General features: G+C 42.6%; 1 protein-coding gene across 1 annotated transcript; it reads left to right on the top strand.

Moving 5' to 3' along the window:
* The first annotated feature begins 3,610 nt into the window (after positions 1–3,610).
* Positions 3,611–12,965, top strand: LOC124191349 (protein BFR2-like). The gene is made up of 6 exons (XM_046584529.1): positions 3,611–4,256; positions 8,505–8,711; positions 8,814–8,874; positions 8,942–8,989; positions 11,028–11,258; positions 11,509–12,965. The coding sequence occupies exons 1-5, from the start codon at positions 4,133–4,135 to the stop codon at positions 11,251–11,253; spliced, it is 666 nt and encodes a 221-aa protein (XP_046440485.1). The 5' UTR covers positions 3,611–4,132; the 3' UTR covers positions 11,254–11,258; positions 11,509–12,965.
* The last annotated feature ends 96 nt before the right edge of the window (positions 12,966–13,061 follow it).

The raw sequence follows: 13,061 nt of genomic DNA, 5'->3' as shown, positions 1-13,061 counted from the left end.
GGTTTCCGATGGCGTTTGACGTTTTCAAGTGAAGAGCAACTGTTGGTTCGGCCTCAAAAGCCAGGCTGCTGCAATATCCAAGAGAGAATTTCGGTTGGTGTTAGGGCAGAGGGAGTAGATCCCGCGGGACGTACGGGCCAGCCCCGCAAAAGCATCAGAGTAACAAACGCCCACCAGGGGAGATATACACAAAAGCCACACCGGGTAACACGCGCACACACAAGAGCAAGTCCTGTAGAGTGGCCAACTGATGGGGTTGGCTAGCGCAGCTCAGCGATCATTTCTCTTGTACACACGCTCTCGTCATTCTGTGTGTACTTACAATATGTTGCCGTGGTAGTGTTCGGCCTTGGTGTTGGTCGAAAAAAAAAAACCTCGGCAGAGCCAACAAAAAAACTCAACTAATAGATCAAAAACTCAAAAAAAAAAGGGGAAAAGAGCGTAGGGGGGGCTCAGAAGAAGCCATCGATAATGAGGTCTTCTGCTATTGACACGTCACTGTCCACCAAATAACCACTCCCGAGAAACTGCCTGCTGGCGTCTTCCTCTCTCTCTCTCTCTCGACCCCTATATAACCAAAGATCAAGCCCCCCCCATTTTCTCTCTCTCTCTTATTCCGTCGTCGTCTTATAGGTTTCGAAGAAGACGCGCCTTTTCTCTGTCGGGCTTTTTGGTGAGATGCTCTGGCGCTGGCTGGCTGGCCTATGCTGTGTGCTTTGGCTGCCAGTGTCAGTTCATTATCTCCCCCTCTCCTTCCTTCCATCCACCCAACAAGAAATCGACTTACAACCCAAGTCTACCAGCCGCTTTTGTTCAAAAGTTCCCAAGCTGCTGGGGAGTTATCAAGGGCCTGTGCAGAAAATAAAAATAAAAAAAAACAAATTGGAAAGAAGAAAAAGGGGATATATATAAGTCGAATATTAAAGACGACATCGGGAGTTGATTGCTTGATTATTATTATAACTTTCTGCATTTACACAGCAGCAGATGGTATTATAGATTCTACGCCTTATTTTTCAACTTATTAGTGACTCTTGTAACTTTTTTTTTTCGTAGAATAGTTGATGCTATTTATATTATTCATACTCGTTCACCTCACACGGTGTATTAATTAAATAGTTGATACTAAAATAGTTTCGTTTTTAGCTTCTCTCTAGAGTGAAATGAAGTTTTAAAAAGTAAAATCGGCACTCGACGGGTGTTGTTGGACTATTCACTTTTCTTCTCGTCTACAGCCTATTGAACTTTCTGGTTTGTTTTATATATAAAGACGTTTCGATGTTGAAGAATATACATAAGCGTACATAAGGGCGAAAGAAGTACTCGGATCTCTCCAAACTCTGAGACTCTCTCTCTCTCTCGTATATAGAATAGTGGATGATGATGATGATGGTCGTCCGTTTTGTAATTGGCATCGTTTTCAAGCGCGTCTTATAATTAGGTGGACAGCATATTGCCAACAATCTCCCATCTATTTGGCCCGCGTACGTAACGTTAACTGTAAAGAGCTCGTCGCTAATGAAGCTCGTCTTGACGGACATTGAAGAGAGATGTTGTATACGTACACGAGCATGAACAACTTGTATCATCTCATCCGGAACGCCTTTTTTTTTCCTTTTTTTCTCTTCTCCTTTTACGTAACGTTTTCCTCCCGCGTCCGCTCTCATCTTTCTCTTCTTCTTCTCCCGCTGCTTGTTTTTTTTTGTTATCGATTTCTCTTTGATTTCATCGTCGGTCGCTTGTTTTTGTATTCCAACCAACAAACGGGAAGGGTGGACGAATCTATAACGTTATTCCCTCCCGCAAGATAGTCGGTCAAATACAAAAGAGATCCAGCTCTAATGCAACCGCGACATGAATAAGCTCAACTTCAATGGTTCCTATCCAGCATCCGGCGGTTATAAAGAAAACAAGCCCGGCATGTTGTTGTTGTTGTTGTTTCCCCCCTCCCCCTTTATTAGGGTACCTATTTTCTCAAGAGACCACCGCCAGATGAAAAAAAAAAAGATTTTCCCCCGCAAATTTTTGTTCTTCTCTCATCTTTTCTTCTCCATTCTCTTTAGATTTCAAGTCATCAGTTCATCATCCGTACATCTCCTCCTTTAGCTTCCCTATTCTGGGCTGGCGCACGTGTTCTTTGACAACTCCCTTTGACCCATTTTTTTGTTTCGTGCAGCAGCGGACGTCCACAACCGCGACTACACGGCATAAGATCAAACATGGCACAAACATCAAGTGATTCGATTTCTTTAGCCACATCTTTCCTTTTCCCTTGTATATCCGACGGATGAGAGTCTCTCCAAAGACAAGAAGGAATTCTTTGGAAGAAAGTAGCTAACAATGCGACTACGTCTGCCAAAATATCAAACATAATTTCGATGTCCGAATGCGGGAAATGGTTTGTTGTACAGTATAGTTACAATCGATCTAAGGCAGCTATGGCTGTACACATAAATAGTGTAAGAAGTTGTGCATGTAACAGTTGGGCGGCCAGGCTGTAACATGACTGAGCCGCTACCAGCACAGCAACAATGAAAAGGGGCCCAAATAGATTTACAAGAGCAATCAGCTGCAGCAGCGTGTATATTCAATGAATAAAGCGCCCACTTGTGCTCTGTAGGCGTGAGCAGATGTATAATAGATACCTGGAAACTGTAAAAAGCAATTTCCCTTCCGGTTCTAACGAAAGAAAACAAAGAAAACAAAAATAATGAATACATAAACGGAGCGCCGTTTTCATATTAATAAGCGACTCCCGCCCTTCCATCGGCTAAACATAAGGTGCAATAATAATGCACGTCTAGCTCTCTCTCTCTCTTAAGGGAAAACTCTCTGTAATGCGTACAAAGAGGATATACATGTACAGAACGTAGAAAAAGAAAAAAAAAACAAGTTTCGATCCAACACTCTCCCAAGGTAAAAGAAACATCGATCGTTCTTATATAGACGATCCTTTGACACAGCGGGAAAAAAAAAACCAGTAGTATATATATATATATAGCTCAATGCAATACAACGACGTACATAAAATAAAAGAGAGGTAGAAAGGATTTTCACTACATGTTGGAAATTCAATCGGAATTTATAAGTAGGACGATAGCGAAGATGGTAGTAGTAGTAGTAGTCTATTTATATTGCATACCTACAAAGTCAACCTACAGCACACACACGCTCGACGGAGAAATCTAACTGATCGGAGAGATATATATCAAACGACTAGAGACTCTCTTTGCGTGATTACAATATAGCAGTGTTCCCATTCTCTCTATATCTATATGTATATGTATATTAACTGCCTGCTCCCCATCTCTTTCTGATGTTTCATGCGCAGTTTTCAATAAGTTAAGGTCTACTAGACGTGGAAACTTGCGACTCGATATCGTAACGTATAGGAATGGGAGCCGGTCCCCTCATGTGTGTGTGTAGGAGACGAACGACTTTTGGACTTTTTTTTCTTTATTCTATATTCTTGATTCTTTTTCTTTCCTATCAAATGGTTAGGAGAGGTGGGGGTGGAGGGGTGGGGTGGGAGGGTTGGAGTCGAGCATCGCGGCGCAGGCGTCCCTCATCAGCGATGCGTGAAAGGCCGCCGATATATATCCGGCAGCGTTAGACACTACCGTGAGTCGCTCACGCTCACCAAGCGCATCTCACTCTTCTCTCTCTCACTCTCGTCTTCATCTTAACCGAACATCCGGTTTCTTTGAACGTTTCGTTTCCGCCCTACCCCCACCGGCTCACATCCGCACACACCATCCACACACCGCCACTATTTATAATAAAGCGAAAAAGAGAGTGCGAGCGTGTAAGTGCGTGAGTGCTACTACTGGTGTGTGTGTTGTCGTCCATATAACTGTGGCTGGGCTCTGGCTGCTGTGTCAGTGTCTAACCCGCTCCTCTCTTTAGTACAGAGCAGTTGATCCTTTTTTCTTCTTCCGCCGTGTGCAGCTGCTCGTCTAATATTATACAACCGGTCTCTATTATTCAACCTCCTCCCCCCCTTGACTTCCGTAATTTGATTTGGAAAGGGCCCCATCAGGACTATATCAGAAAGAGCAACTCTTCTCGAAAAAAACGAACGAACGAACGAAAAAATATAAGAAAAGGAGCCACAGGAAAATATACGTCAACCATGTCCGGAGGGAGCAATTCCAATTTCCTTTGGATACTCAAATCGTCGCTATTTTTCAGTACGTCCAAGAAACTGTTTGCCAGTTTCGCCGGACACATCACCAGCAGCGCGTCCCTACAATCACGTAAACCCTAGCTTTCTTTTTCCTTTTTTTTATCTTTTGGTGGTTTTATTTATTGCACCTCCAACTATGTGTACATTGATATTTGCGCAAAGGATCTAAAGCGGATGTTGGCCGATTGGCAGACATATTATTCTATAAATATTTTGTTTGTTTTTTTCCGAGCAAAGAGGATCGCGAAGGCAAACTTGATTTATCTGCTGATAAATTTGTGATGTAATATAAGCTCATCATTCGTCCTGTTGCGGGAGTAGAAAAGAATATAGAGTTGGACAGGGTACATCCGAGAAAGTATCTCGGTTGGGTTTTTATTCGTAGGTGGATAATATGTCTGAAGAAGTTTGATGGGCTCAAAAGCTTCCGAACGCCTACACACACATTTCGCGTTGAGGTAGTAGCCTTATTTAAATGTAGCCTATAGTTAGTTTCTATACGAATTCGCCGCTATAAATTTCCCATACACCGCAGCAGGGGGGAGATTCATTTTGAACTTGCAGTTTCACAGAGTCGTCGTCCTGTTTCATAAATGAAGAAGCAGATTGGATTGCTCTTTGCACCGTGAGAGAGTGGCAGAAAATCCGACAGGGACCCCCGCCGGGCTATATGTAAGGTGAACTGTGCAGCTGAAAACTGTGTGCTGGCTGAAAATCGGATCATCTCCCGTCACGCCCGAATGCCCACCCCGTCAAATCCGCATCGAGATATTTTTTCCATTTCTCTTCTCTTTTATTTATTTAAAATCATTATTCTCTTCGCCTATACCACTCACAGGCTATACTAAATTTAGCGCCGATTCGGCGTAGAGAAATCAAACATTTCTGTAACTGTACTGTACACAGCGAAGGTTACACAAAAGTCGTCGCGCATCAAGTAATCAACAAGGAATTAAAAACTTGGGTGCACTTTGCTGCGCCATCCACCAAGTTATGCAAACTTGTTTGCTAGAAGAGAGTCGTCGCAATCATCGGGCAAAGTTTCCGACCTTTTCTTCTTTATGAAAGTTACAGTGACAGGGTCCCCAGAATATTAGCCATGGCCAACGCGCATTTGTAAAATATGTATACATATAGTTCCGTGTATGATGCGCAGCTCGTATATAGCAAACAACCCTGGAAAGTTGGCAAATGTTTTAATAAGTGGCTGGGCGTCACATGTACATATAATATATACTGCTGGCCAAGTGCATATGTGTAAGCTATAGACTTCGATATCAACAATAGAACAAAAAAACTAGAGCGGGGAAAATCAAATGTTACACACACAAAAGTTGACGACGGTGAGGGCTGTGTGCGAGCAGCTGAAATGGCTTGCCGCCTTGATGTTTCTTTACCCAGCGAACAACTCGGCTTGTTTCGACAGGGAAAAACGAAGAAGAAGGATCTCGCTAACGAATATCAAGAAAAACACACAAAGGGGCAAAGTTGATTGGCAGAGAGCAACTATCGAAACAAACTGAGTCCCAGTCGACTAATGAAGGCTGTTGACACTATTAAAAGGAAAAGTTTGTTTTGCTATCCTGTGCCGCCGCCGCTGCTGCCGCCCAGGCTTAGTGAGTCTTGATTGTTACCATCTCTGCTAGGAGGGGTTGGTGTCTTAAGTGGTAGGATCTTCTCTCTTTATGCCTCGATGAATCAGAGGGCAAACTTCAAAGAGTATCGCGAGTCGAATTGGTGTGATTGGCTGAGCCAGATCAAACTTTGTTGTTTCTTTTTCTTCCCTCCTCCTCTGCTCTTGTTTTTCTCGCCTCAAAGTTTGAACTTCCCGCCCTCCCCGTTCCACCATTTTCCAAAATGAGAAAATCTACGCGCACCGAATCAAGAAGATGAAGGAAAGCAAGCCCCAGATATATATCACAAAAGCGACGACGATACATAAAAGGACACGGCAGTTTCTTCGAGTGATGCGCAACTGTTTTATTTAGATTTTTGATAGATTTTATTTTCATGTATATTTGGCAGCCACCAAACCCGACCGTTTGGAAGAGAGGAAAAAACACCGCAATCAATGAACGCAGCAGCCGCTTGTGTTTGTTGGGATATGCCGGAACTTTTTTCTTTTTTCTAAATTCTTTGAAAGGAAGTCGAGTTCCTCTTGCCGGATGTGCACTATAGCGATTTCGGAAGTGTCACTTTCAAAGAGAAATTCTAACAATACGTGGGTTGGAAAAAAAGAAGAAACTTAAAAGGTCCTGCGGGTCAAGTAGAGCGTTGAGCAAACTCGATTCGACTGTCAAAACTTCTTTTTCTTTTTGTAGTTGAGGGCGAGATCTCGAGATGGTTGGCCAAACTGTGAATGTTATGACGGCGGTGCAAGGGGGAACCCAAAAAAATAAAAATAAATAAATGGGTGTCAGTCCGTTTCGACAGACAGGAGATTGCCCGGTTGCCTCGTGAGAATTCTCCGCTGTTGGAAAAAATCTAAAAGAGAAAGAAAATGTTGGCTGCCATTGATTGCGAGAGTTCATGGGGGGCGTGAGGGCATACAGACAAGACGGCGTTGAATCGATGGCCGACGACACAAAGAAAACGAAACATTGGACGTGTCTGCGTGCCATTTTCTTGTACGCACTTTAAGATCTAAATCGCATAACAAGGAGGTGCCGGTGTGGTGGCAGGTCCCTCTGGGTCAAAAAATTGTCTTGATGCACTTTGCTTCAAGTGTTTAAAGTTCAAATATTCCGAATGTGATGGTTTACCCACAGAAAAGTTAGAAAGTATAAAAACAGGCCTAATCTATGCAGTCGTTCGACAAATGAGATTTTTAAACAAAAACGGAGAGAGAAAACAATTGCAGTCAACTCAGGAATAAACGTACTCCGTGACTACGTAACGATTGATAATCAACGCCACCCAAAATTGTCCAAAAGGAAGAGTAGAGATCAATTTTGTCCTACCTTTAGGCCTGGGAAATACAGCCAGGCTCTTCGTCATCTACGTCAGTTGCTCCATCCATCCGCTGAAGAGTTCAATTACACCAAACGGGATAGGGTAAAAAGGGTGTCCTCGTGAATACACCCACATTCACATAGGCGTACACGAGGACCTTTAAAGAAAGGGGAAAAAGAGAGATCCGTTACTCGATTGGCATCGATAGTTTTCCTAATGCAATGGGATGATGTGTATCTAAATGAAAAAATAACAATAGGTTACGAAAAATATTCATCGAAACAACAAGTCAGGAAAAGTTGAAAACAAGACACTGGGAAAACCCAAATTTTTGATAAATGGGAGAATGGAAGGTTTACATGTAATACATTGCATTGATGCAGGTAACGCAGCATTATAAAGATATCTAGTAGGTCACAGGTCAATTAAAGTAAAGGAAATTATTACCCAAGCCCAAGCGATGATCCTGAGATTGCTGCTGGTGACAGGTTTAACACCTGCACAAGGAAAAACTTTGTGCGAGGTTGTGATGGCTAGCTCTGGCTTCAAATCTGCAAAAAAAGAAAAAGGTTACACTGTGCAAACAAACTGCCATGCATCGACAGGGCAATCACATGATAAATGCTAGTCAGGAACAGGAACTAACATTTCACGAATTTGAAACAGGTTTAACTCTTTTGTAGCTACCACAATCATTCTAATTGTATTCTTATAGTTTTATTTACCTGCTAAACAGCATGGAGTATGATGGTTATCAAAAACAAATAAATCCATAACACTATAAATCTTGAACCAATAACCATGCTTGAACTTTCAGCTTTGTCTTTTCGAAATTTTAAACTAACGTTAGCAGACGACACTTGTCTAAATTTTCTTGTAATAATAATCAGCAACCTTACGATATAATACGATATCGATTGATATTAGAATTGATAACAAATCAAACTCCCCATCAAAATCCAAACTGCTCAAAAACGATAAGGGAATAAATTGAGGGGATACGTTTAAGTTGAAATTTAATACCATTTATGTATGGCATGTAATTCCCCGGTAAGACATCCGCTGAACGGATCGGGATTATTTTCACATCAAATTGTTCTTCTCAACAAATTTGATTAATAAGCCAACCCTGGAAGGAAAAGATCCAAAATAAAAATTTGAACCTCTTGTGAGTTGTGAGCCAAGAGGGAACAATAAAAGCAATTCTTATAGACATCCACTTGGAATTGTCCGTTTCCGTTTTTCTGTTCTATTTTCCTCGATCGTGATTTTTGCTTTTGTGTCTCTTTTTCTCGATGGCGTATTGTCCGTCACCTGAATGACGTCCGTCTTCTTCTCTCAATGGATCTGCTGGTCCCATGACAAGTTTCGGGGAACAAGCCGAATCGATGCGAATACGAGCAGCTCTCGCCGGTGGAGGGCAACAACAACCGACCGTCGGATCGGAATAAAAAAAGCGGCAAGAACAAAAACGATCGCCACCGTCGTTTCGGATCCATTGACAACGACGGCAACAACGGCAACGATGACGACAGCAGCAGCAGCAGCAGCCAAGAAGATGACGAAGATTCCGGTAAGTGGATACCTGACCTCACTTTGACGCTCTCATTACAATCACAGAGTTTATTATTATTTTGCTGATCCTGATCGATTTTTTAATTTTAATTCGTCGCAGATGAGGACGACGACGAGGAAATCGACAGGTTAACCTGCTGGGTCTGCGAACGAGCCTTCAGGTATACACAATTATTGACCTATTCAATTTTTATTTCAGTCAATTAAGTTAATTGGATTGAATTTTAGTTCCACCCGAATCCTGGAACGTCACAAGATCCGCGAGCGCCATTTCGGGTGAGTCGGCCATTTTCTTTCTCTGCCTAAAAACCGCGTGATTTCGGCTAAACACGACACCCTGTAGTACATGTCTACATACGACCACACCTTTTCTCTCCCGTTTCCTTTTCATCACCCCACCCACCCGCGTGATGGAAAGATCGATGATGGGATTGCGAGTGGCGGCATTAGTTGATGAAACTTACGTATATACCAGCTATACACACGTCCCGGGATTTTTCAACGCAGAGAGAAAAGAAAAATCGTGAACAAAGTCGACGCCCCATTTTATAGAAATCTATCGACGGTCTCCCTAAACTAAAACTTTTGCGCTTCTTAATACTATTTTTCCTGGATGGATTTTCATTTTATTTTTAAAAAACCAAAGTACAACCTCTCCCTTATAACTATAAACTATAACTATTATATCCGCTCGATCCACGCGTATAGAGCCGGCGGCGACCACGCCCCGACCTGCGGCCTTTGTACGCGCTTATTCTACCAACGCACACGCACAGTATAGAAATCTATAGAAGAATAGAAGAATTTGGTTCGCTCCTGTTATTCTGCTGAAACAGTCTCTCTCCTTCTACCCCTTTTTCTATCTATCGCCGGATTCGAAAATCCGGATGAAAACTTTCGCTTTTGAGTGCGCGCACATTATAGTTCTCACATGAAAGAGCTCGTGATGTGTGTGCTGTTCTATTCGCTCTTCTTTCACCGGCGACGGATCGCCACGGCGGGAGCGGCGGTCTCACGTGAAAAGGAGCTCGCCGTCTTATTTTCTATTTCATTCAACGTCGGGGATGATGGTGTACATATCTACTGGCGGAGAAAAGAAATTGCATTGGGAGATCACGGGCTGCTGCTGGCGAGATGGATCTATCTGCCGTGCCAGGGATATATATATGTATATAGTCGTAGCGAGCAGAGTATATGCATTTAGATATTTATTATATGTACTATATAGGCGGCAGTAGCCTAGATCCTGGTCGTTGCTAGGCGTTGAACGGTTGACTGATTTTCTCATCTGATTCCCTCTTTGAAGAGGAGCAGTTTCTCTCACTGTGTAAGGATTGTGCGCTCCTATATCAAAGTGTCTTTTTAAAATTGAATGCGAGAATAAAATGCTGGTGGACGAGACAAAACAAAAACTATCGGAAAATATTTTTAATCAATTTGTTTCGCAGTGAAAGAAAAGAAAAGAGAACCAACTTTGATTTCCGACTAGCGTCGCTCGTCGACGTCTAGAATGTCCCCCCATCCGACGTCTTTCAGTTCTATACGTTACGTGGAAATTTCTCTCATTGAAATTCCGCACATGCCGAAAATGAGCCGTGCGGGAAATGGTTAGGGAGCCGAAAGAAAAATATAAGATAATCCCATTGGGGGAACCAAATGTACGTAATACGTATGCATAGACATACTATAAAAGCCATCTGGCAGCAGTTAAGGGTTTCAGAGATAGGAACTATATTATATATATACTTGTCCCACCAGTGTGTGTGCTGTGGTAGTTTGTAAAGTATACGGCCCTATTAGAGGCTGCTCGACTACACACGCTCCCGCGTCTATTCAACCTCCATTTTTGTTTTCTTTGCCTCCCGCGCCTTATTCGTTTATTCACGCTGCTTACACACATTCTTCCATTTCCCTTTTTTTTGTTTTGTTTTTTTTATTTTTGTCGTGAAACATTGATCCGCACGGGATTCGTTCTTTTGTTTTACCAGTTGAGATTTCGTGATGATCCTCCGTTACGTCTCGCAGCTCTCCTTATTTTGTATGGATTGGCGTGTGTCTGGGACGTTTCCCGCAGTTCCCATTCACCCTCGATCCTTAGACGTTAAAGAAAAAGAATAAATCCACCTTTTACTTTTCTTATTTGATTCGGCTGATGGCGGGTGGAGATTTTATGCAGTGGATATTTATTCTTGTTGGTTCTTCTCTATCTCATTTCATCCTGACTCTGTGACTCGGCTTGATCATACATTGGCCGTCGGGCGGATCCTGTCTATTTTTTTTCGATCCTGATGGCTGGGACGTTTGCTGATCAAAGATGCGGAACATGCGACGCCATATTCCCGACACTGATGGCCCTCGAAGCCCATCAAGAGGAAGCGGATCATTGGTCCAGCGACGACGAGGACGAGGATGACGACGACGATAAGGATCTCGACGGCCGATGCGACTTGTCCGACGACTCCCAACTCGACACGGAAGATGAAATGGAGCTCGATCGCAAAGATCGCCAACTTAAAAAGGAGCGGCTATTCCTCATCTAATCGCGGTGCGTATAGAGACTCACGCCAGCTCGTCACAAACGGCGCCTGGCCAACTTATCATACATGTCTGATATCTTGTTCCTGTATATTATTCCTGGCCTGGCCCAGTGGGGGACGGACAATAAGTGGTTCTGTTCGCGGGGGAGGGGTATTAGACGGGAATTTCTTTTGATGACATTCTACCAGTCACGAAACGAGAAGCAGAGATATTAAAACGTGTAAGCCTATAAATCATGCATGTGTTATTCCCCCCAGGGCGACATCACCATGGCGACCGAAACCCCCCAAAAGAGAGAGAGAGCATTCCTCGACTGTATTCCACACATCACGGCCGCAACAGCAGCAGCAGCAGCAGCTTTGCATTATTTATAATATCGAATGTACAATAATATTCCATATCTTAATGCTCTCCACCACCAACCGCCACGAAATAATATCCCTCCTCCTCCTCCCTCACCAGCCCGACTTCTTTTCGCTTTGCATTTCCCATCATCTCAATGTCTGTAATTCCATTCTCCGACGTCGAAACCAACTCTCTACCGCGACTGCACACACACACACATATTCTTCGATTTTCGGCGACGAGATTTTCCACCGGGAAAAAGGAAAAGCAAAAAAAAAAAGGGGCGATTGCGCAATAAAAACGGGAGCGCCGACGACGATGGGAAATCCCGGTTGATCAAGACCCATAACAGATATTGCCTCTGCCGCCTAGCGTTTCTCATCTAAATATATATATACAGTACACACACACACACAATTCAGAGTCAACAGGGAAAAGAAAAGAAGAAGCTGAAAGAGTTATAGATCCAATCCAATAATAACAAGTAGATATATCCCCGGGAATATTTTTTCTTCTTTTTTCCTCGTCGACGCTTTTTGGCTGAGCCGGCGGAGCAGGTTACAACCTATAAACGCATCCGCAAGATACACACACACACAACAGACAGACAGACAGACAGAGACTCTCACGATCACGAATCCAATTTCGTTGGTGCCCTATTGTAGAGCGATGATACTTCTCCTATGGGTTCGATATTCATGAGTGGCTGGAAGAATCCGATCATGGCCAGGGAGAAAATGAGATGGATAAGGCAATATTTCATATTGTGTTTAATTCATAAATCATATCGAGAGAGAGAGAGAGTCGGGGGATGTGTTGGGTGGAGATATAAGCTAGGAAACAACAGGGAGAAAGAGAGAGGTGAATTTGTGTTTTGTTGTAAATTTGTTTTTCTTTTTTAAAAAAGACAAAAAGGTCGGGGGGAGGATGAAGGCGAAAAAGGCAAGAGGAGACACTCAACCGACGGACATCATGGCACATAGTTGTTGTCTTTTTTTTTTTATTATTTTTTGTTTTAAATTTGTTATTTGTTTATCTTCAATTTTTTCTTTCTCTGGTTGTTTCCTTATTTCGAAATTCTCATCGTCTTACAACTTAATATGGCATCGGTGCAAGTTTGATAATATCAATGTAACAATCGTGTAAAGAATGATAATAATAATAAAAATCGGGGAAGAATCGACGAGTTCAATTTTTCGCCACATTATCGGAAAGTGAGAGAGAGAAAAAACAAACAAAAAGTTGAGCATTGGCTGTGGTGTCTGAGAGCGTCAAAGAACGAAAATATTGGAGGGGAGAAGTTCGTTTTTTCTTTTTCTTTCATTAAAAGAAAATGATCAAATTAATGAAATTGAAAAAAAAAACAAAAGCGTCAGAATGGGGGAAGGTATCAAATTCTACCAGACAAAATACAAAACAAGGGAAAAAAAATAATTGGGAAAAAAAACAGACAAGACAGACTGAA

The sequence above is a fragment of the Daphnia pulex genome, chromosome 3 (assembly GCF_021134715.1).
Source record: "Daphnia pulex isolate KAP4 chromosome 3, ASM2113471v1".
Lineage (NCBI taxonomy): Eukaryota > Metazoa > Arthropoda > Branchiopoda > Diplostraca > Daphniidae > Daphnia > Daphnia pulex.
This window is presented reverse-complemented; position numbering and strand designations above follow the sequence as displayed.

Excerpts from the sequence above, each read along its gene's own strand:
- LOC124191349 (XM_046584529.1), top strand. The coding sequence starts at position 4,133 with ATGTCCGGAGGGAGCAATTCCAATTTCCTTTGGATACTCAAATCGTCG. Across the intron at positions 4,257-8,504 it reads CAGCGCGTCCCTACAATCAC|TTTCGGGGAACAAGCCGAAT; the intron begins GTAAACCCTAGC and ends TCCCATGACAAG. Across the intron at positions 8,712-8,813 it reads AGAAGATGACGAAGATTCCG|ATGAGGACGACGACGAGGAA; the intron begins GTAAGTGGATAC and ends AATTCGTCGCAG.